The sequence below is a fragment of the Pipra filicauda genome, unplaced genomic scaffold, assembly GCF_003945595.2.
Source record: "Pipra filicauda isolate LSUMZ 115617 unplaced genomic scaffold, ASM394559v2 scaffold209_size2725305_pilon, whole genome shotgun sequence".
Lineage (NCBI taxonomy): Eukaryota > Metazoa > Chordata > Aves > Passeriformes > Pipridae > Pipra > Pipra filicauda.
Genome location: NW_024104320.1, coordinates 2,357,217 through 2,378,079, shown reverse-complemented (window position 1 = coordinate 2,378,079; position 20,863 = coordinate 2,357,217). Strand labels below are relative to the sequence as shown.

Below are 20,863 nucleotides of genomic sequence, written 5' to 3'. Positions count from 1 at the left end.
AAAAAAAAAACAAACTGTATTGGCAAAACTGCTTGTTTCAGCCTTCCTCCTTCTCTCTTGTTGAGAAGTCTTGAGTTTTTTGATAGAAATAAGTTGATGGGATTCACACTAAAAGAGTTCTGCTGTGTGTACCAAAGCTGTACCTCCCTCTTGTGGAAAATTGTATCATCTGGTAAGATTTTGAAATGGAAGAGGAAGGTTGGGAAATTGTCATCTGTGTTGCTGGCACCAACAGATGTGCAGATGTTCTCCACCGAAGCGTGTAGAACTTCTTAAACCGGATTTTTAAATGTCAATTAAAGATACAAACTATATTACCAGAAAAAGTATATAGTCAGTTAAAGGCAGCGTGCTGAGGAGGTTGAAGCAAGTGTGCTCAAGAAATGTTTGTTTTGTTGCTGAGTGTCTCTGAACTGGCATCATCGCTTTGCATTTCAACTCTGCAAAGTGCTTTGCTGACCATATTTCTTGGCAGAAGAAGAAAGGGATGCTCCAGCTGCTTTCTGTATCATAAGCATTAAAAGTCCCTTTCTCGAGGCTCCTGGGTGTAGTCTGGGTGAGTCAAGGCATTTGTATTTTAGGTTTCTATCATGTGTTATGTAAAGCTTGAGGTGCCAGAGCCTGGGCAGCAGTTGCCAGTAATCTGTGCTTAAAATCTGTTTCAGGGAACCGGCCTCTGAGTTTGAACCATGCACAGCAAAGCTCTATTTGAGCACCAGGATGCCTTTAAAAATAACAGTGCTCTTTTCATTGCCAGTCTCTGCACTGCCAGGTTCTGGATATGCTTTGCTTGCCTGGAGGTGGGTTGCTGTTTAAAACTGTGCCTGTGTGTCAGGCGTAGTGACCTACAAAACAAGGCTAAAAAAAGACAATGTAAACAACTGCTGTTTGGTTTGCTTCTTTTTCTTTCCCTGTTGCTTTTCTAAAAACAGCTTTCCAGCCCGAAAACAAGGCAACTGAAATGAAAGATTTGGAAAATTTATCTTAATTAGAGTTTTTAAGTAGTACTCATTAGGTAAATAGATTGTATTTATTTAAGACATTTTGAAAACTGTTCATAAATTGGAAGAGTACTGTTCTTAGTCTGTTGGCATTGTTTTACCCTGTCACCTCTGCATGCCCAGTTTTTTTTTGCTTGTTCTGCTTTGGACCGTGGGTTATTCCTGATAAAGATTCCATTAAATTTTGGAGTATTTCAGTGCAAGTGACACACCAGGAATTCAAGCACATAACTGAGTGTTAGAGTCATTATGTTCCCTAATCCCTGAACAAGTTTATTTCCAGTGCAAAAACGAGTTGTTTTGTGAAGAGCAAAGCCAACAAAATCTGGCATCCAGCAGACTTTTTTCGTTAGGACTGCTGTGTGCCACCACAAAATCCTTGTGGACTTGGCCACCTTTGTTGGCTGGCCAGCTCTGATGGGAAAGTCCCTGCACCAGACAGAGCCTGCTCAGCCAGCTGCCTTCTGATAGGAGGAATGGACAGCTTAGTTTTTTTCCATTACTCTGATGTCCTTAAGGACTTCTCTCTGTTCTACCCAATATTATCTGTAGAAATTATAACTTTGAAACTTGTGTCTTTTGATTGAAATTGTGTGAAGCTGCCCAATGGATACAAAGCAAGTGGGATCAGGACTTGTGGAAACTGGACAAAGCAGAGGAAAAGACATGGACAGCAAGAATGCATAAAAATTTCCATAGAAAGCCAGGCTAAAAGTTTCATCTTTATTTCCTAAACAGTTTAATATTTTCTTCTTCTATTGGACGTGCAGTGCCTATTATTCTGTCTTACCCTGAGAAAGTTGATGAACATTTTGCTACTTTTCTGGATTAACTGTCATGGGGCTAATCTCATGGTTTAGGATCACTGCTGTAGTGATAGAAGTGACAGTAAATTGTTCTTTTTGCATACTGTTTCTACATCTTTGGTAGGTTTCTCTATAAAGAAATTATGGTCTTTTTGAACTTTCCCCAAGTTGTTTGTAGAGTTTTATAAGTGAAGTGTGGATGGAACTGATAGGAATTTCCTTTTGCTCTATTGGTCTGTTGGTAACATGCAAAATATTTCTCTACAGGTAGAAGAAGGCTGGTGGAGTGGAACACTGAATGGCAGGGCAGGGTTGTTCCCTTCAAACTTCGTGAAGGAATTGGAGTCAATGGATGATGGAGAAACACAGGATGCTGTGGATGACACAGGTGGTGTTGTCTTTATTGTAAACCCTTAGCAAAGTGATCTTAGATCTTGGGTATAATTTGGAGTATTATGGTTGTAGTACAGCAAAAGTTGTAAAGAATTCAAGCTTCCTAAGAAGGGTAAGTATTTAGTTTCATTCTGGAAAGTGTTGATGCTGAGTATGAAGATAACCTGTCTTGCTCCCAGTGCACTTCAAATAAAATTGCAGTCAAGGTCTTGATCTTGCAAATGTGTGTTCTGCATTTTATCATTAGAAATTTTATTATGTTCAGAGTTGATCCTTTTTAGTATTAGACAGAAAATCATTTTTTTGTTTAGTAGCTTTTTTCAGTCTTATTCTCACTGTCCTGAGTTCTTGAACACACAAAACTTAAATGTTTAACCAAGTCATTTGAGAACTGAAAACCGAATCAAAACGGTATGGAGAGCCTCAACTTAAAATGAGCCCTGGGAAGGGAGCCCTGATTCTTCATTGTGTTTTAGTCTAACAATGAAATGTTTTTAAGGCAGAATTTACATTTAGCTGTTCCTTTCTGGCTGTGGCTGTTTAGCTGGGGCAGAAGCAGATGGTCTCTGGCTGAACAGCAGAGTGCTGAGTGGTGCCAGGCAGGACTGTGCTTTACAGGCAATTACTTTGTTCCCTTGAAAAAATGCACTTTAGGAACATTTTGGTCTATGAAGAACTGTTTGAAGGCTCGAGACTTGTGATATGACACTGCTAGAATTAGGAGTGTTTTTTGGGAACATCATAACAGGACTTAATTGATTGTTAAAGACAATTGTTAAAGACAAAGCTGTGTAACGTTCAAGGGGAAAAGTGATTTTTAACCTGGTGGTAATGTGCACCCTCATTTACAAGATGTTCAGTATTGATTGTTTCAAACAAGGGTTTGCTCAGACATAGGGAAGGAGACTCTGGCTTGGATTTTTTTTCGTTTTTTTCCTTTTGTAAATTGTGGAAATAATTGCAGTAGCATAAAACAAGAGTTGTTTGACTTGAAGTTGCAAATAGCTCAGTGGCTGTATCCTTGGAGGACAAGTTCCCTGAGTTTAGCGGGGTCTGAGATAAATTTACAAATGGATATATGTTGGTCTTAATTCCTCAATACTGAAGTCAGTGAGACTGAACAGTAATTTAAAGTAATTGTATTTTCTGTCAGTAACTTAACAGGCCTCAGCCTCCCAGGGTTTATATTTAATGCTCAGTACTTTGACAGACAGCATCTTGAATACGTTTCTTCCCATCCTCACTCCTGGGAAACAGTAACTGCCTCATTCACTCAGCTGGGGTCTTTCAAACATGTGACCTGGACTTTCCTCATCAATGGGATGTCCAGCTATCCTTTTAGATATCTGAGAGGATATAGCTGAGTGAAGAGCAACCGGATAGAGAAAAGGTGAGAAACTGAAGTCAAGAGCCATGTAGCCTCATGGTGTCATCAAAATATCTTAAATTTATGATAAAGGGAAGAGGCTTTAATTTTTATTGCAGTTTCCAAACATGCATAGGCTGAAGAGAACTTAACCAAAATGCTAAAAGTTGTGGAGGCTATTTTGAATTTGGCTTATGAAAGCTCTCTGTTTTCACATGACTGTCTCCTGGAATTCTGCATGTAAAAGTATTTTACCTGTGAATATTGGTTTGTAAACTTCAACGGATTTGACCATAACTTAAAAATAAAAAAAAAGTTTAAAAAGTCTCAAAGCTCTTAATGCCAAAATTAAGTTCTCTGAAATACGTTTTTGGGGGCTGGATAAATGTTATCCCTTAAAACTAAAAAATTGTAAGAGCTAAATCGTTGTGTTATCTATTTGCATTTTGAGCAATAGGAAAAATTCACTTTGGTGCCTTGAGAGGCATCATCTACCACTGAGACACTGTGTTTTCCTGTGGCTCTTTAAACATGGTTGGATTCACTGTGGACCTGTATTGATCATTGCTGCCTGTGGCTGCAGCTCTGCTAATGAGAAGCTTTTAAATGTTGGACTAAAACCCCGTTTTCAGAGAATGAATAAGCAGTGTTTCATAAAACTAATGGAAAACATTGATGTTAAAAGGCTGTGGAGCCTGAGTGATAATTGAAATAGCAAGAAATATTAGTGATCTGTTGACTTAATTGCCAGAGTAATCAGGGCAATACTGGTGTCATTTCAGTTTTTCAATTGGTCCTGTATTGAATATAAAACTAGAACAAATGTGAGGTATTACAACTACAGTTCCTAGAAAAGCTGTTTAACAGGAGCAGTGCACACAGCTGTGTAGCTTCCACTTTTTTGCCCCAGAAAAGCAAATATATAATTTCAGTTATTAAAATAACTTTTCCTTTCTTATTTTACTTTCAGAGCCTGTTTCCAATAGTCCTACCTCACCTGTGACCTCTCCAGGAAACGGGGGTGAACCTGCGTCTGGACCAGCACAGCCAAAGAAAATCCGAGGTGTTGGGTTTGGGGATATCTTTAAAGAAGGCTCAGTGAAACTTAAAACGAGGTTACCTAGTAATGAATCAGAAGATAAAAAGCAAGATAAGGTTTGTACTGGTACATACTGTTATTTTGGGGTTTCCTGTAAAAATAATTTAAGAAATGTGGGCTCTGACCATCATCATCTCATAGGGCTCTTACCTATAAAAATGAAACAAATCTCCTCAGGCTTCTTTCCTAATAAGTTATAAGTAAGTTATATTTAACATTGATTCCAAAATGTCAAATACCAAATGTTCAAATGTCTTGGTATTTAAAACATTAGAGATGGAAACCCAAGGTGATAGGAAATTGTCATTTCAGAGCCATGTGGTGTAAGACATCTGCAGTGTGAGGTCTCTCATAATCCTCCTTATAACAGATTTTGTAGTCTGGGTCAAGACTGTTAAGCCTTCTTGAGCACGTTAAACTTGTCTTTTAAAACAAGGAATATTTTGGTGTTTCTTTAAATTTTTGTTGGATTTTTTTTTTTTTCAAGTTTTGGTGGATGTTGAGGTTGCTGTTCAAGGTGTTAACTGCCATTACCTTCAGAGCATGCTGCCAAGCTTTTGACTCCATAAACTGCTGATAATGTAAACCTGAAAAATACAGTTTTAGAATTTTGCATCCTCATTCTTTTTTTTTTCCTCATTTTTTATGAGTGAGTGGAAAAAGGAGCACTTCTATTCTCTATACTGAACTCACTGGAGCTTAGGAGAGAGCAGATAATGCAATGATAGTGGAATTGCTGCAGTTTGAGTTTTATTTGGATCTGAACCCGAGAGTGCTGTTACCCCTTGAAAGCACAACAACGATTCTCAGTCCTTTATCTTGAACTTATGCATTGTTTATTCCAAGAGCTTATATATGGATTTTTAGCTTTTGATAAATTAAAGACAGCTGAGATAGTCCAATTTTTCAGATGTGACTCAGGTGGTGAATTCAAGAAAGCTTTTAAAGCCTTTATCCATTTCAATCTGTTATGATTATTAATGCTGTTTTGCTGACTGATTTCTTTTCCTCTGCTGCCATGGAAATAATTGTAATGGTGTAGGGCAGAAGGTCAGTTGAGTCCCTGGAAGGACAGTAGGGACAGAGACTCCTTGAATGTGTTTTCCCTCAATAGCAATGCTATTGAGGTGTAATGTCTTCTTTGTTTCTGGTCCAGTCAGAAGCATCAGATGATTCAGAAAATGAAAGTTACAAGTGTGTTGCCTTCTGTTTAAGGCTTGGGGAATGTTACCTCCTAAAGAATATATTGTTTTGTTTGGAGAAGAGAAGGTTCCTGGCAGATCTTATTGCATCCTTTCAATGCAATGGAGAGAGACTTTTTGCCGAGGTCTGTTGTGACAGGACAAGGGACACTGGCTTCAAACTGAAAGAGGAGAGACTTAGGAAGAAAAGAGGTGACATAAGGAAGATGTGCTTTGTGGTGAGGGAGGTGAGATGCTGGAACAGGTTGCCCAGCCAAGGCCAGGCTGGATGGGGCTTTGAGTAAGCTGATCGAGTGAAAGGTGTCCCTGCCCGTGGCATGGGGGTTGGATGTGGACGGTCATTGAAGGTCCCTTCCAACTCACACCATTCTGTGATTCTGTGAAGGCACACTGATTTTCCTCAGATATCTCCAGACCTTGTCCCTTGAAGTGGGGGTCTGTGGGATCACTAGATCTTCAAGTGAACGCTGTTAGACGAGGGCTACAGGACGTAGCTTCATCTTGCCTTCTTGTCGCAAGAGCGATGGTTCGAAAGCACGTTTCCCTACTTTCTTCTTTGTTACCTGGGAATATGAAGAGCCTGTCTAAACTCTGCTCAGTTAATATGAAGTCTGCTCAGACCTTCTGAATTGTCGTATTTGACTGTCTATAAACAATAAAATATGCTGGTGCTGTGTTTTGTTGGTTGGCCTTTCTGGAAAGCTCTTGCAGGCCATTTCTCAGCAAGAGAGGAAACGAAGTGAGAAAACAGTTTTGCATAGCCTAGTGACAGAGAAATAAACAGTTTCATTTAGCACTTAATATTCCTCTTCCACTTGTTGCCAAAGTCATCCCAAAGGCAGACAGACTTACAGAAAAACATGGAGAGCCCAAGGGAGGTAACTCTTATGAAGGTCTTGGGAAAATAGATGGCTTCCTTGGATTTGTGCTTAACTCGCTTCAGGGTTAGATAAAGGGATACTGGAAGGGCATTCTGTTGTTAAGTCTGTAAGGGGAAAAAAAAAGCTGTCTAGAGTAGAGAGGGCTCTTTTCCCCTGGGAAATTCAGAGACTGTTTAGCACAGGACAGCTGAGTACTGATGTATCTGAAGTTCTCAAGGGCACTTATGCTGCTGCAGCAGATTGTTTCAGCTGGTCCCAGCATCCTGCCTGGGCTCCAGCTATTTATACCCTGCCTACCTAGACTTCCTCTCTTACTTCTAATTGCATCTCATTTTGGAAGGGGGAAATATAGAGAACTATTTCCATGTTGGAATTGTTTAATCTCGTAGGTGGGTTATTTTAGTGCTTCCTTCATATACCATTCTGGAGAGAGTTAAATTGCATATGTCCTCCAGGAACATCCCAACTGACCGTGGCTTCCTCCATGGTATGACAGAGGTACCAAATACCAGCCTACAGGCATTGTCTGGCTTTGGGGAGAGCAAATCTAGTTTCTCTGACAGTAGAAAATCTGCAAAGTTGAACTGTAAATGAAAATGAACAGAGTTACTAAAGGCAGTGGGATTTTTCACATCAATAATGCTATTAGGGCTGCTCAGGTAAGTACTGACTGTAAGATCATACTCTGTAGCTCGTTGGGCTGTGAAGAAGTGGATGCAGCTGAAGCTGTCAGAATCTGGCAGCTCAGTAAGTCTCCTGGGGAAAAATATTGAAAAAAATTCTGTAATATTTATTTTGGTTAGATGTTAACTCTGAAACTTGTAGTGGTTTTCATTCAGGAGAAGTCTTGAGTGACACTCACCTGTTTTGTACAAATGTCTAAGAGTGAAGGGAAACTGGGATGGGTTTTTATGTGCTCTTACATTTGGCTGAGTAGTTAAAACTGATTGTCTGAGGTGGTGTGTGGCTGCTGAATATTCCTGCCTTATCCCAGTGCAAAGTAAGCATTGTCAGGGAGTTCCTCTGAGCAGAGATTTGTGCTGGAGGAGGCAATTTTCAGGCTAATGGGAGAGTAACACCTGGAACTGCTGAAATACAATTGCTGAAGTACATTGGCCCTGTCCTGAGGTTGGCTTCCAGTTTGAAAACTGTGCTCTGTCTTTAGTCAGTAGCTGAAGTCTAATTGCAGTGTCTGTAATGGAGTAGCTACAGTAAGATAAGTGCTTAATGGGAAAGCTCACTGAATCTCTTTGAGATGTTAATTTGCATCATCTCAGCTAATGAAAAAGTGGCGTGTTCTGTAGTTTAATGAAAAATAAAACCTGTAAAGAATTTTCGTTAACAAAGTTCTCTTCCCTTCATACAGCCATTACCTACCCATTCTCCTGGATCAAAGCTAATTCATTTTCCCAGCATAACAAAAACTGAAAACTCACCAGAAGTAATAAAATCAGAAGCTGAAAGTAAACCAAAAGGTAAGGCTGATGAACATGTACATCTATTATTTGGGAGTCTTTTCATGAGAAGTATTTGGTTATCAATTTTTTTCGTGTTAAAAATCTAAAACTTTAATGTATACTGGGTTTTTGTGTAATTTTCTGTACCTTTGAGGAGCAAAAAAAATCTAAAGGAATTTTGGCTTACATTTCTGTAGAAAAAGAATCAAAAATATTTGTGGGATTGTACCCCAGAACAAAATAAGTCTGGGGTATGAAGTTTTACTGCAACAGTCCCCTTGACATTAATTTTCTGTTGATGTGTTCAAAGTGATTTACTCTCTGCATAGCTTTGTGTTCCAATGGGATGCTGGAGACATATTTCCATGGAATGGTCCCCCAACCCAATTTCTGTCCCTAGGTTGTAGAAGGTACTTTTTAGGCTCAGGATTTACTATGGAGATGGTGTTAAGCTGTAGTTAACTCTGTGCAAAGTTTCTTGGATCAGAAAGTTGGTGCTTATGTTGTGTTGAAGTCTGTTCCTTCAATAATTCAGTTTCATTGTGGTTCAGTTTGGGTTTTGTTGTTTTGTTGTTTGTATTTTTCTTTTTTATCATCTCTAAGAATTTATGACTTCATTTAGCTACCAAATTGCATGTTTCCATCTAGAGAGATGTTTTTAAGCCAACCCAAAGCATCTTGTGGGAGTGCCAACCCCATATAAAAAATTAACTTTGATTATGTGATGTGTAGACAGCTCATTTCCCTGGTTCCAGAGCAGACATTTTTTCAACTTATATATTGTAATTTCAAGTATATTTTTGTTTTATGTGGAAATACCTTATTTTGGGTATTGTTTTCTATGGAATACATAATTTGCAGAAATAAGAAAACTGCAACATCTTGCTTTTAAACCATTCCACTGCTATTGCTCCAAGAGCCAGCATGACAGTGTGCAGCCCTGAGTGTTGTGAAATTTGACTTGTCTAAAATTTTGCATTAAAATTAACCCAACTTTGCTTAAAAAATCTGAGCATTCAGTGCTGAACACTCAGAACATTCAGTATTTAGCTCTCTTCATAATTTCAGGTTCTAAAACCAGAGAAATTGGACTAAGCCAGTAGTCCTGCTGGGTCTCTGCTTCCCAGAGAAACAAATACATCAGAGAGGAAGTTAATTATGACAGTAATAGAAACTGTAGGAGAACATCAGTAGGTAATATAGACACCATACAAGAACACCTTATAACCTTAGAAGGAAAGTTTGTATTTCTTTCTTAGTGTTTTTATTTTAATATAGACCATATTATAGTTTATGTATCTCATCCTCAGTTTTGAGAGACCAAGTTTAAAATAAACTATGTTCATGTGTTAGCAGATAAGCAAAGATCTCTGAAGTGTTTAGACTAGTGTAGCTTATTTTGCAGTGGGGGTCTGCTGTTTCTGAAAGCTCTTTTTGGCCTCTGGTGCAAGAATGTAAAAATATTTTCTTTAAAAAGTAAAATAAGCACACTTTGAGTCCTCTTTCCCCCCATTATGTTAGGATACAATATCTGTGATTTCTGCTACTGTATTGTTAGTTTCAACTCTTTGGAAAAGACTCAGTTTTAAACTACATTTTCTTAAAAGTATTTACTGAAGTTTAAATGCTGCAAAGTTAAGCTGAACTCTATCTTAATTAGTGGCAGAATACCAGGCTCACAAAATAAGGTGCTAAAGTGGCAAATTGTACATACTTTTTGCATACATGTCTGAGTTTCTTGGTGGTGCTGAAAGCCGGGATTCACAGCCCAGCATGTGGGGACAGGGTGCAGGACTCCCTGCCTCCAGCCATCCTGGAGAACAGTGAAAGATCCCCTTTCTGGCACCATTTTTTGTCTGCTGTGGGACTTCTGATGTATGTGAAGAGGGGAGAAGTAGTTGGAGGAGCAGAGGATATAAAGGATTATACTGGCCAACTCCCCAGGCAGTAAGGAAATGCATCTATTTTTACAGAATCAGGATGTAGTGAAAGGTATTACAGTTATTACTACTGAATAAAGTCCTCAAATTTGATAGATATTTGTAGTGTACCTGGTTTTTGTTTCGTTTTTTTTTTTTGTTTGTTTGTTTTGGGGTTTTTTTTGGGTTTTTTTTGGTTTTTTTTTTTTGAGTCAATGTGATTTTTGTTTTTTGGACCTCAGTTTAAACATTCATCTCTTTGACATGGTTCTTATGGTGCTGTAGTTCTTCACAAACCACAGTTTAGTCAATCTAGCTGAGCATTTTTGATCCCTAGATAAGGCAGCAAAGTAATACAGGTTCTTGTAGTTAAGATTACTCTTGTGGTTACATCTCTGTGTACATCCACTTAGATCTCTCTATATATCTGTCTCTTAAGCTTGGCAAACACTGGCATTTTAACATAGTGGTTGTCACTGACTGAGATTTTTATTTGACGATACAATTTGTGCATTTTTAAACAAAAGATTTATTAAACGAAATGTAACAACAGCAAAAAGATTTGACTGCAATTCACTCATTAATTTTCTTACCACCCAGCCAAAGGCATTAAGAATTGCAGATGATTTTCATAGTGACTTGATGCTGTTCTGCTCTAACTGGGAGTGATGCAGCTCCTCAGCTTATGTGTGTTGTCAGTGCCAAAGAGGTTACAGCAGCACCTTTGAGTCCTTTTTGTTTGCTTCCTCTTCCTTAATGCTTCATATGCAGAAATTCAACCTTTTTATCCACTGAGTTATTTTAAGTGCTGGGGTTAAACATTCTATGTTTATGTATTTGGCCTTTCTCGTGGTGTTTGTGTTCTGGCGTGGGAAAGGAAAACAAATCCTCCTGCTTATTCACCTGAATCGTTATCACCATTTTAAATGGATTAGTTTTGAACTGTATCAAATGGAAAGAATTATTCTTTTTGCTTTTGTGGAGGAGGTTGTGACTGTCAGAGTTGATCACTCTGAGCTCTGTTTTCAGGTACTTAGCCAAGGAATGCCTTTGCTTCAGTTACTTGCGTTCACTGCAGAATTTCAGCAAATCTGCTGCTTGAAGTAACTTGAGGTTTCTGTAGTTTTATGTGTTAATAAAGGATGTCACTTGAAAACAATTGCCTGTATTTAATTAGGATGCAAATTTGAAATTTGAAATGAGAAAATATGTATAAACTCTTAAGCTTGAAACCATTCTTGTTTAAAGTGGCTCAGAATTGAATATATAATGTTATGGGGAGGGCTTGATGGGCTATTAAAATTTTAACTGTTATATTTTTAACTCCCCTTTTTTCCCTCTGAAATCAGAGGACTTGAATTAAGTTTCTGTTGTGAAAAAAATGTTTTGGGGCTTTTACTCCTGACTTCACAGAGATTTCTCTTCATTGCTCTATAAATACATACTCTTATTTTTCTTGTGATATGAACAACATATTGAATATTCATAAAGCAGCTTGGGTGGCTGGTTTAGAAGGGAAGGGTGATTATAGTGGTAATTTCTCAGCTCTGAGACAGCAGAAGTGAGCTGGTATTGTGTATGTTACTAGCCATGGTCTCCAAATTAATTGTGCTGTTTTGTTTCAGCCAAGGAATATTACAGGACAATATTTTCCTATGAAGGCACAAATGATGAACTCAGCTTTAAAGAAGGTGATATTATTCAAATAATCAGTAAGGTAAGAAAGTTTGTTCTGCTCTAACCATATGTGAAGCTTTTGTGTATTTTGTGCAAGTAGTTAATGTGTGAATTGTGAAAGCAGGAGAGTCTGTTGGAGTAGATATTCAACTCTTTGCTTCTGCACTTGGTGGAGATACAGATGACTTTAAAGATCGTTCTGGAGTGGGTGTTTTTGTGGAGTGCTCAAAGGCCAGTGGGATCAATGTACACTCAGTACCAAATGCTTTTTCAGTGAGGAAATTAGAAAAGCTTTGCAAATAGCACTTTTACGTTCAGAACTTGTTCTTTTTCTCTGGTGATGCATCAGGCTGACCTAGAGGCAGTAGTTGAAAAGCATTATTGTGTCAAGAGGTGAGAAATTAAGATCTGTATTTGCTGATTTTGATGTAGGTATTATGAAAAAAACTGAGCAAATGTTTTCAGTAGGAGGATGAAGTCCAGGTCTTGGAGGTATTTGGTATTTCAGAATAGCCATACAGAAGTTACTGATACTGTCTGGCTATTTAGAGAAACATGATTATTTATTTGAATGTTCTCATTTGTGTTGAATACTGAAAGCACCTTTTTGATAGATCATCTTGTTGCAGAGATGGTTCTAAACAGGAAATTAACCTACCCATACCTAATTTCCCTGCAATACTCTGCAGCATTTTGTTAGTTTATCTGCTGCTATATAAAGAAATAATGACTTTCCTAAAAAAAAGTGGAAAGTTTCATCTTCAGTTTTCACACAGTTGCAGAGGAAAACTAACGCTTCCTTTTCTTTAGGAGGATTTTAGTTTTATGGAAAGGATGACCATTTTTTTCACAAGAAAATTGATATTATGAGCATCACTGACTGTAATGACAGTGGAAAAGAGTGGTTGTGAAAGGCATTTTTTAAAACACAGCATGCCCTTGCCCCATCTTTGCTGAGTCTCTTGCCTCTGTCTTTTTAAACCAATTTATCCACAGCATACACTGGTCCAAAGTGGAGCCAAGAAGAGCTGTCCAGAGCAGAGCTCTCCCTCCAAAACCATCTTCTGAAGTCTGAGTGTATTAATGTAACTTCCAGGTGGCTGCCTCAGACCAGGGTTTTGGGCTTGCCAAGTGTTAAGTTTTTTTGCCAGGGGAGTTGTGGCTGCCCCATCCCTGGAAGTGTTCAAGCCCAGGCTGGATGGGGCCCTGAGCAACCTGGGCTAGTGAGTGGCAGCCCTGCCTGTGGCAGGAGGTTTGAACTGGGGGATCTTTAAGGTCCCTTCCAACCCAAACTGTTCTGTGATTTCTCTGTCAGCACTTAGACTTTGTGTAAAGCCTGTTCCCCTTGGCCATTTCTTTTCTGTTTGTTCTGCAGATGATAATTTTCCATGGGTTCTCTCTGGCTCTCTGCCACTCCTCAGTACTGGCTAAATGGAGTTTAGCAGTAGATGCCTTATGGCATTCATGACTGCACAGTGTTCAGAAATCAGACTCTAGTACTTAATCCAAAGGCTGACAGAGGGGAAAAAAGAAACGAAACCTTAGCAAACTCTTACTTTCAGAACTAGTTACCTATTCAGGTCCTTATTCTGTTGATTTTTCCTTTAGTTTTATGTAGGGTCAGATTTTTAAAAAAATCTGATATTTTATTTTCCCCTTACTCCTTTACCTGCAGAATTTTGGATCTGAGGCACAGAGGAAAGCTTTTACTTATGCTGCTAAAATACTCCAGTAACATCATACTTTCTGTTATGGATGAAGACCTTGATCAGTAGCATCATTTAATTTCTGTGCCACTAAATTAATTCTCCATTATTTTATTTTCTTATGTCTTAATATGGTTATTTTTTCCCTCAGCAGAGTATATCCTTTTGCATCTTCACCCTTCTCAGAGCAGTGGAACTGATTCACCACATCAGCATCACTTTTATTTAGTAGAACTGTGTGTCACTCCAATAACATTTTAAGTATTTACTGAATAACTTGCTGGTCAAGGAAGCTGAGAAGGTCAAATGTCGTGTGTTAGGTCATAATTGGGTTTGTGTACTTTCCTTCCCTTTGCAGATCTTATCCTTATACCCTTATCTTATATATGATGTAATACCATTTAATTCTGCTTTTTAGAAAACAAAAACTGATCAAACCTGATCTGATTTGTAGCTGTTTCCCATTCCTCAGGTGGCCAAAGTATTCCTCTTATAAACACTGTTTCAGACCAAAGTTGTGTGTAAAAGGAAAAAAGTTGTTCCTGTAACTGTATCTCTCCTGGGGAAGAAGTAAATATTGATTCAAGTGACCTGTTGTTTATTTTAGGACACTGGAGAGCCAGGCTGGTGGAAAGGAGAACTCAATGGTAAAGAAGGACTCTTCCCAGATAACTTTGCTGTTCAAATACAAGAGTCTGATAAAGACTTTCCTGTAAGTTCTTGCATGTATCATTCAGTATCACAAAAAAGTATTGATGAAAATGCAAAGAATAAAGGAGTTTCATAGTACATTATGCTGCTTAAAATATTACAATTGTGGCAGTTTTAACTTTGTCTTGACTTAGCTGTAGCAAAGAAAGGTGTAAAGGTTAATCTTTGTGTTTAAACTTACTGTGTTTAAATATGCTTTTCCTGATGAACTGTAATTAATGAGAATGATTAGATCATACAGAAAAGGATATAGCTCTGATAATATGGTGTTATGTGTTACTGATTATTGAATTAAACCCTTACTGTTTTGAAAGGAGGTAAGCAGTTGGTCTCTTCCATCTGAAGTCCATAAGTAACTTATAATTGCAAAAAACTGAATGCCTCCTCTGGGACTGATTGAGATTTTTTTCCATGTCAACACTTACCAGTAGGTTACAGTGCATGAAGGATAATCTTTAGGTGGGATTTAGAAATTTCTTTTCACCATTTCATATGCTAACTTGTAGAAATTCATGTTTTCATGTGGTACTCCTTGGTCTTGTAATTTTGGTTCTCATGTTACAATTTTTTTCGTTGAGATTAGTGTGATGTTTTGGTTCTGTCAAGTGTGTGTAGCAAAGCTGGTTCTGTTAATTCACAAATGTATGTCATCTCCAGGTGGGATGGAATCAGCTCCAGATCAGGAGTTATTTATTTATCATTTAACCTGAGTTGCCTCACTTACACAGAAAATCTACCTACCCCACTTTCTTTTCACGTGGTTTGTCAGCTGCTCAAGGGTGGCATAAATGCTGTAACATACAAGTGACTTGATTGGAGGGGTGGGTAGGTGATATCACTGTTTCACAATACATAGAATTGCTCCCTTGAGAGAGGGGAAAACCCCCGTTCTTTTAACTATAAAGAGCATTTCCTTAGACAGACCTTGCTTTGATCCTTTATTCTGCTTTGTGTCCTGTGTCTCAGTGTAGGGATTCACCTTGCACTGAGCAGCTTTGAGGTTCAAGGCACTGGGTGGCTGATTATTGTAATCAGCTATTTGATATCAGCTTTCTTAAAAACACAGATCAGAATCATATAATGGCAAATTGATGCCAAACTCTCTCGATATAGGCAGCAATGCTGCACAGCTGGATAATGTAGTTGCTTTTGTGGGAAAGAAAGAAAATACAGTCTTGTTACCTAAGTTCCCTTGCTTTTGTGTCCTCTGAAACTAGAGCAAGAAATTGGATATAAGTTCCCCACTTGCTTAATTACATTTCATGTGTCAGAATAAACTCTTGGTGCATTAAGAAAAGTTTATGCAATAGCAGCAGGGACACAGAAATGAAATCTATCCATAGCAACTGTTTTAAAAATACCAACTATGAGGCATTTTTTGGAGGGGCTTTGTTAGACTGAGCCTGTATGGTTTCAGCAGTGTTTGGATAAAGAACAAGTAGTTTTGTAGGCTTTTGTGATCTTTTATCAGCGAGCCTGGTCCTTAGTAGAACCATAAAGGCACCTCTTCTAGGGCAATTTCTTGAATCAGATTCTAGGAATGAGTGACTGAGATCAGTCCTGAGAGGTGCCAGTCCTCTTTGATTGAAATTCAATTGTATCACTTTAAGGGAAGTGAAAGAAGTGAGTGACTGTGTTTCAGAACAGGCAATTTCATGTACAAACTGTTGCATTCTGATACTGTGTAAATTTTTAATGGCTAGAGTAGTTTTATCCTCTTTCCCACTTAAATATACAGTGATAAGGAAACTCAAAGGAGTATTTTTCTTGTAACTGCAGTGTTTATGAGAGAAATGCTGCTGATTATTTTTTCTTACACTTGTAATTTAGAAGTCAAGTGAAGTCATTACTCTGATACTTAATTTAGAACCTTTTTTTGTTTTAGTGAAAGGGACAATTTTTGGTCCAAAAAATTACGTGGTTACTCTTTTAAACTGGAATTGTACTGAACTGAGGTTTACTGGATTGTAAACTGAATTGAGGTTTACAATATTGAAATTAAAATGAGAGTGATAAGAACAATTCTTTAGACTAGGAAAGATAGAATACTTGGGTATTAGTTCTTTGTCCCTTTGCTGCTTATGAACGTTACTGAAGCACTGATTTGAAAAAAACTACATTTTCTTTCTGTTTTTCCAGCTACTTGTCTGGGAGATATCAGAGGAATTATTCCAACTCTCTGTGTTTCCTGTCTGTAAATTGATTACCTCCTTTGTGAAATACTTTGAAATCAGCTAATAAACAAGCTTGAAGTTACAATATGCAAAACAAAACGCAGATGAGGCTGTCTTGGGTAGAGAATATCTGTTTGCTTGTTTGCTTGACTCTTTTTTTTTTTTCCTTCATTTTTGCAGAAGCCAAAGAAACCTCCACCTCCAGTTAAAAGTCCAGGTATGTAGTATGTGTGTGGTGGTACATGTCTGAGGAAATACTAAATTTCAGAAGCAGTGCATAATTTCAAATGAAAATTCAGAAGTAGCTTTGTATTTCCTAGTAATGCAACCACCCATAGTCACACTTTGAGGTTACTTTTCATACTTTGTGTGTTTTGCTGTTGCTATTTTTCCAAGTTTTGATGGAGCCTACTTTGGAAACATTTTAATACAGGCTTGCCATTTTCTAGGCTCTAGTGATTATAAATGGTATTACACTCCTTGCAGAGGAAAGAATATAAACACAACTTGGTGTGTGTCTTATTTTTAGTTAGTGACCAAGATAATTAAGGCTTTTTGAGAAATGCCTGTGGTTTGCTTTTTCATTCAGCTCCAAGGCCTGAACTGCCAACTGGAGAGAAGAAATTCCCATCTTTGAAGCCTGAAGAAAAAGGTGAGACCCGTTTTTTCATGGTGGATTTCAGACCGTGCTCTTGTAAATGAATTACAGTTTTTTGGCTTGTCTGCTCTGGAGGTAGGCTCCCTGTTCAGGAGACATCATACAGACTCTCTTGATACCATCTGCTGAAATTGTTGTGTTTGTGATATTACAGAAATGTCTGGAGTGGTTAGAACAACAGCTGCACTCTTTTGGAATGTTTATTTCTTGTTATTGCATTAAATTCTGAAAATGGGTTACTGCACTGCACAGTAACGTAGTTAAATTAAATTCCTGTAAGGGTAGTTTTGTGACAGAGACTGCAGTTTTGAATAGCAGTAATAAGTTATTAGAAATGAAAAGGTTAACTGCTGCTTCTGAAGGTTTTGGCCAAAATCAGTCTCTGATTGAAAATATTTTGAAAGAATTGCACAGAACAGTTACAGCACTCCTTAGACAGATGTTACAGTCACAATGCTCAGAAATAGAGATTCCTTTTCCTATTAATTCTTGATATATTCCATGTTGTCAAGTTCCACAGAATTTGGAGATGTTTACTGCTCTATTCTTAAAATTTAAAGGGCAATTTTTTTGAGAAGAAAAGCTACTATTATCATGCCAAACACATTTCTAAAAGGTATCTTCAGATGTTTGAAAAGCTTTCCTAGTCACAGTGTTTTCATTATGTTTAAAAGTGAGAAGCTTAAACAAACGTGCTGGTTGGGCCTTGTAGAAGTTCTAATGTTACTGCATCTTAACCAAATTACAAACCCACACTATTCTGTGAATGGTGAACTGTGGCTGACCATTATTGCTACAAGTGAGCCTGCTCCATGGGTTTCTTGGCTTCCTTGAGAAGTTTTTATAACCTCCATTTTATGCAAAGCACCTTCTCTGGTGTTGCGTATGAAAATACTTGTTAAAGTCAGTTCTGTTTGTTCTGTATATGAGCAAACAAATTATTATTATCTGTTGGAACAGTGTCTCCAGGTGTGACTTGAGATCAACTCTATGATCCCAAAATTTTTGATTATTAGTCTCTTTTTAAATTCTTTTAAATGGAAATAAGTTTAATTTTAGACTGGTGTGTTTGTACCTTGGTGTTAACCTTCACATAGTTGAGCTCAACTGTTCATGGAGGAATATAGGAAAAAAAAAATATTGAGTGATACCATCCAAAATACTTAGGAAGCTGAAACCTTCTGAAAAATTACATAAAGAACCATCCTTTACTGAGATACAGGAAATGATGAAGGAAAAGTTTGTCCTGTATTCAGTTTCAGGTCAGGCCTTAAAAGTTACTTTTTAGATAGCAGTCATATATTACTGAAAGATATGCCCATTTGTCAATGCAGTTGTACTTTTGGAAGAATAACCATGTGTTAATATTAGTGATTAAACTCATTAAGTATGAAATCATTCTGTAATTACTTTTTGGAAAAAAAAAAGTATTAATTGAGCAGCTCTAATCACAAGCTATCAAACCATGTAATTTTTTATGCCTATTGGGAGACTAATAAATCTGCCTTTAATTGTGATCAGAAATTAAAAGCAGTACTCCTATAAGTCTTTCTGTATTTATAGTGAAGGACACTTAGTGGTGTCATGTAGAAATTTTTGTCCAGTGTAAATGCCTTCAGATTAGTATCTTTATTTCCATTATTAAACTGCTCATTTTTAAGCCAACCCTCTTTTTCATTGAAGAGCAAAATCCCAGAAAGAGGCATGTCATTTTGTCCAGCAGAAATGTCCAGTTTCTGTGCTCATGGTGAACTTTGACCTTTGGTATTAACTTTTTCCACTTAGCTGTATACAGTTTTTATATTCAGATTTTGAGTGGGAGGAATTGAAGGGAAAACTGACAGCTAAGAATTCAGGGATACGATTTGGTGGCAGCACGTTTTCTGCCCTGTTTATGAACCCACTTATTCTTAAAAGCTAAAGGGGTAATTCTCAACTTGTGTTCTGCACCGCTTAAATAAAGCCAGTTGATCTGCAGTTAATATTGGCTGCTGTTGGGCATTTAAAATGTAAATGTTGTGTAGGGTGAGGGGGCAAGAGTGACTGATGCTCATGAGGGGCTGCTTTACACAGGGCAGCCAGCACCACCGTGTGGCAAATCCTTCCACTGCTCCGCTATCCTGGTTTTTTAACTCCATGCTGAGACAGACTGGAAGGTGTTGCCAACCAGTTTAGATTTTTTGTTCCTAGCTCCTGCTGATGTTCAAGTGTCCCAAAGCGGGAAGGCAGTTCTGCCCTGGACAATGCTTTTGGCAGAAGGATCTCTGGGATTTGTTTACTTCCAGAGATTTGTGTGAAAGAAAACTGACCTCTTCCCATTTTAGGGTTGGAGGACTGACAGTGGCTGCAGGACTTGTCCGCAGTAAATCAGTCACAGACCTGGCAGTTCAGGCACTTTGCTGACAGGGAGCTAAGGCAAATATCCAGCCCTGCTCCCAAATCCATACCATATGCAAACATTTTACATTAGATCAATACTTGGTTAAAAGCAAAGTCATAGGAGGGGAGAATGGGGAGAATCAAAGCTGAAGGTCACTCTCTCCATCCCAGTTTACTGATTTGCTGATGTATAAGGGCACTAACTGTAAGGAACTGTAACCTAACAATTATTTCTTTAAATCCTCACTACTTCGTGCATGCCTGTTGGAACTGTGGCATAGTTTTACAGGAAAAAGTAGAAAGTATGTTCTGGATATCCCACAAGGTAGGATTAGGGAACATGGGTTGAAAAGTATTTAGCTAATGTTTGTGAAACAGCTTGAATTTTTCAGTTTCCCATGTAATATGTCAGCTCCTCTGGACAGTATTCAATTAGGTCATGCAGTCACTAAAAAATAAATTTAACTTTTTTTGTTTGATTATCTATACTTAATTCCTATCTATTTGTAGGAAAGTAGACTTTATCTAAAATAAATTCAGCTATTTGGATAAATATTCATTTCCCCCCTTTTTTCTCAGAGATAATTATGCTGCTTGTGTGCATGGAAGAAGTCTGGTTACAACAAAATAAAACCCAAACCCTATCTTTTTAAAAGGAGATAAGGTGAATTCATAAAAAAGATAAAGCAGTAGCTTTATCTGTGCTGCTGTACAGAGAGACTCTTGGTTCTTAGCTGTCGTTTGTAGTGTGATAATGTGATCCATAATTTCTTACCATGGTTTCACATCAGTAGAAAGACATTTTACTTACTTTAAGATAATGTTTTTTAAGTTCAGGTAAGTAGTTTGTGTGTCTTGATAAGGCATCACTTAAGACACATATCTGTTTTTCACTTTGATCTTCAAAGAAGGTATTTCTGACAGCAGTTGCTTTCTGATGGATTAGCGGTGTAAGAATTTTATAGACAGCATGGTGTTATTAAAATAGTAACTTATTTTGTCAGATGAAAAAGGAACTTTGGATCAGAAGCCTTTGAAACCACAAGCTCCTCAAGTACCACCCAAGAAACCTATTCCTCCAAGCAAGACTAACAGCTTACTGAGAGCAGGACTCCTGCACCCAAAGCGTCTGGATAAACCTGGTTTGCCATCACCTGCACCCAAGTCAGTACAACTTAAACTGTGTGCACTGAGTATATTTTATTTGGTTTGTTGTTTGATCTTCCCTCATGGTTGAGGTGGGAAGAAATGTGTGTTTTAAGGGTGAAAAGGATAAATTTTGCCCTACACCAACCAGTGTCTTAGTTTTCCAACAAGTCTTTATCAATGTGAATGTAAACCTTTCAAATTCTTTGAGACATTGAATCCATCTCAGAGTCAGTATTACAGCATAAGTAACCAGGTGAAGTTACACACCTGGGGGCTGCTTTGCTT

General features: G+C 37.9%; 1 protein-coding gene across 3 annotated transcripts in view; it reads left to right on the top strand.

The window, feature by feature from the left end:
• LOC114002884 (CD2 associated protein) overlaps positions 1-20,863 on the top strand; it is an 81,509-nt gene that overhangs the window by 46,355 nt on the left and 14,291 nt on the right. For all 3 annotated transcript variants that reach the window (XM_027749272.2, XM_027749273.2, XM_039380955.1), the window contains exons 5-12: positions 2,075-2,195; positions 4,537-4,721; positions 8,115-8,223; positions 11,750-11,841; positions 14,115-14,219; positions 16,573-16,609; positions 16,982-17,044; positions 20,434-20,593. In XM_027749272.2, coding sequence (XP_027605073.2) covers positions 2,075-2,195; positions 4,537-4,721; positions 8,115-8,223; positions 11,750-11,841; positions 14,115-14,219; positions 16,573-16,609; positions 16,982-17,044; positions 20,434-20,593 — 872 coding nt within the window. The remainder of the gene's footprint in view (positions 1-2,074; positions 2,196-4,536; positions 4,722-8,114; positions 8,224-11,749; positions 11,842-14,114; positions 14,220-16,572; positions 16,610-16,981; positions 17,045-20,433; positions 20,594-20,863) is intronic.